Source organism: Bison bison, unplaced genomic scaffold, assembly GCF_000754665.1.
Source record: "Bison bison bison isolate TAMUID 2011002044 unplaced genomic scaffold, Bison_UMD1.0 scf7180017863382, whole genome shotgun sequence".
In the NCBI taxonomy this organism is placed as follows: domain Eukaryota; kingdom Metazoa; phylum Chordata; class Mammalia; order Artiodactyla; family Bovidae; genus Bison; species Bison bison.
In genome coordinates this window covers 15266-17485 of record NW_011493954.1, presented here as the reverse complement: position 1 = coordinate 17485, position 2220 = coordinate 15266, and the positions used below count along the sequence as shown (strand labels likewise).

The following is a 2220-nucleotide window of genomic DNA, read 5'->3' as shown; positions in this document are numbered from 1 at the left end:
AAAGTAGACATAGTAAATGTGTGTAGTGATCCAGTCTTTATTTGTACACAGACCACGTGGTCAGTGAACATGACACCTTACTTCCTGTTTGGGAGGAGTCACACAGGAACCAGTTACTATGTATATGTGCTGCCAGGCACTCAAAGACACTGAAATCTTAGCTTGAGGCAGAACTGAGCACATTTGTGTAGGGGAATCCATGCCTCATGCCTCTCTCCAGTCTGCTCTGGGTGTTCCTGGCTTTCACCTTCTCTGGTAGAGATACTCTCAAACATGGGTGCGTGTGTTCAGGGTGAAAGGCCTGCACACAGGCACGTGGTGCTTCACAGGAACTTGGGGAGGAAAGGAGGATTGGGGAAAAGCAAGCATCTTATGATTTCAGTATGGTTTGTAAATATTTGGGTCCAAAATTAGTTGAATTTATACATTATTTTGTTTATTATTTCAGCTCTGTTTTCTTTTTTTTTTTTTTTCCCCACAGGATCTAGTGTGGCCCAGAAAGTTACTCAATATCAACCAGACATAACCAGTCAAGTGCAGAACGTAGTCATCCTGAACTGTTGGTATGAAACAAGTTGGAACGTGTACACCTACTGGATATTTTGGTACAAGCAGCTTCCCAGTGGAGAAATGACTTACCTCATTCATCAGTATTCAGAAGATGGGAATGAAAGGGACAGCCACTACTCTATAAACTTCCAGAAAACACATAAGTTCATCAGCCTTACCATTTCATCCTTAAAGCTGAAACATTCTGGAAAATACTTCTGTGCTCTCTGGGAATGCACAGTGCTTGAAGTAATAGGAAAAGCTGAACAAAAACCCCAGAGCTTAATAAGAGAGAGCCTCCCTGCTGCGGGACCCAGGTTGAAATGTACAGCTGCAGACCCCAGACCAGAAATAGTAGTCTTGTGGTTCCTTAATCTGTGATCTGGATCAGAAGATTTGATTCTAAATAAAAGCTTCTTCTATGTAATTTGGAAGCAGCTGTCCTGAATGACTTTCTACTAATATTCTCCTCTTGAATTCTTGACTTTAAATCAATCATGCAGAGCATGTATAACCTTGTCTAAGGTTGTAAACTTTCTCTATAATAATGTAAAGTGACAGTTTCACTAAACTACACTCACATCCCAAACCTCAGTCTAGTTATCTGGAATCATCATGAAAATTATTTCCTTAATCCTTTCTTCTTAGACTTGTGTCACTTAATGTACAGTCAGAGAAGCAGGTCACCAGTGGTGTCGAATACAAAACTGGTTATGAAGATTAGAACTCAGGCAATTGCTAGATCTGGTGGAAGAGTGTATACAAAGCTGCTATCTTTGTATGTGGTGCTGAGACTGAATTCATTGTTAATCAGCTGGAGTAGTATTTGTAGAACAAAGTTGGATATAGACCAAAGCACGGTTAAACTGTGACTCATAAGGACATACTAGAACCATGAGGATAATGGAACCAACTTGTCTGTATCTCACCTCCTTCAGTTCCACAGTAGTGAGTGACCTTAGGAGAAGTGGGTGTCATTTGGCATCATGCTAACATACCTACTTGGTCCAAGACAAAGAGAAGATAAGGAGGAGGTTTGGTGGGAAGTGCAAGGGTTGTGAATCAATGATAAGATGAGCTATCAGATCAGCAGCAACATAAGTGAGTAACCATAGTCTCTGGAGCCCTGTACCAACCCATAAAACATAAAAACTGTGGCTGCTTCATCAAAACGACCTTCCAAATGTCATACAAATTTCTTTTGTGGCCAACCCTAATCCAGAAAAATACGGGAAGCACATTCTGGGAAAGATATTTCCACTTAGTTAAGAGAGTACAAAGCTGCTACAGTATCCTCTTTGTTAACTTGGCATCCATCTGTGCTCTTTAACAGCTTCTGAATAAAGACCATAGCAAAACTATGCTTCCTGCTAGTGTTGTTGTTGCTGTTCAGTCACTAAGTTGTGTCTGACTCTTTGTGATCCCATGGACTGCAGGATCCTCTATCTCTCACTATCTTTTGGAGTTTGCTCAAATTCATGTCCACTGAGTTGGTGATACCATCCAATCGCCTCAACCTCTGCTGCTGTCTTCTTCTTTTGCCTTCAATCTTTCCCAGCATCAGGGTCTTTTGAGCCAATGAGTTGGCTTTTCTCACCAAGTGGCCAAAGTATTGAAGTTTCAGCTTCAGTATCAGTCCTTCCAATGAATATTCAGGGTTGATTTCCTTTG

At 41.1% G+C, this 2220-nt stretch overlaps 1 gene segment (V, D, J or C); it reads left to right on the top strand.

Annotated features, from left to right (window-relative positions):
• The first annotated feature begins 206 nt into the window (after window positions 1–206).
• LOC104983756 lies at window positions 207–930 on the top strand. The segment is given in 2 exon segments: window positions 207–255; window positions 482–930. Coding segments are annotated over 2 exon segments (498 nt in total).
• Window positions 931–2220: the final 1290 nt, after the last annotated feature.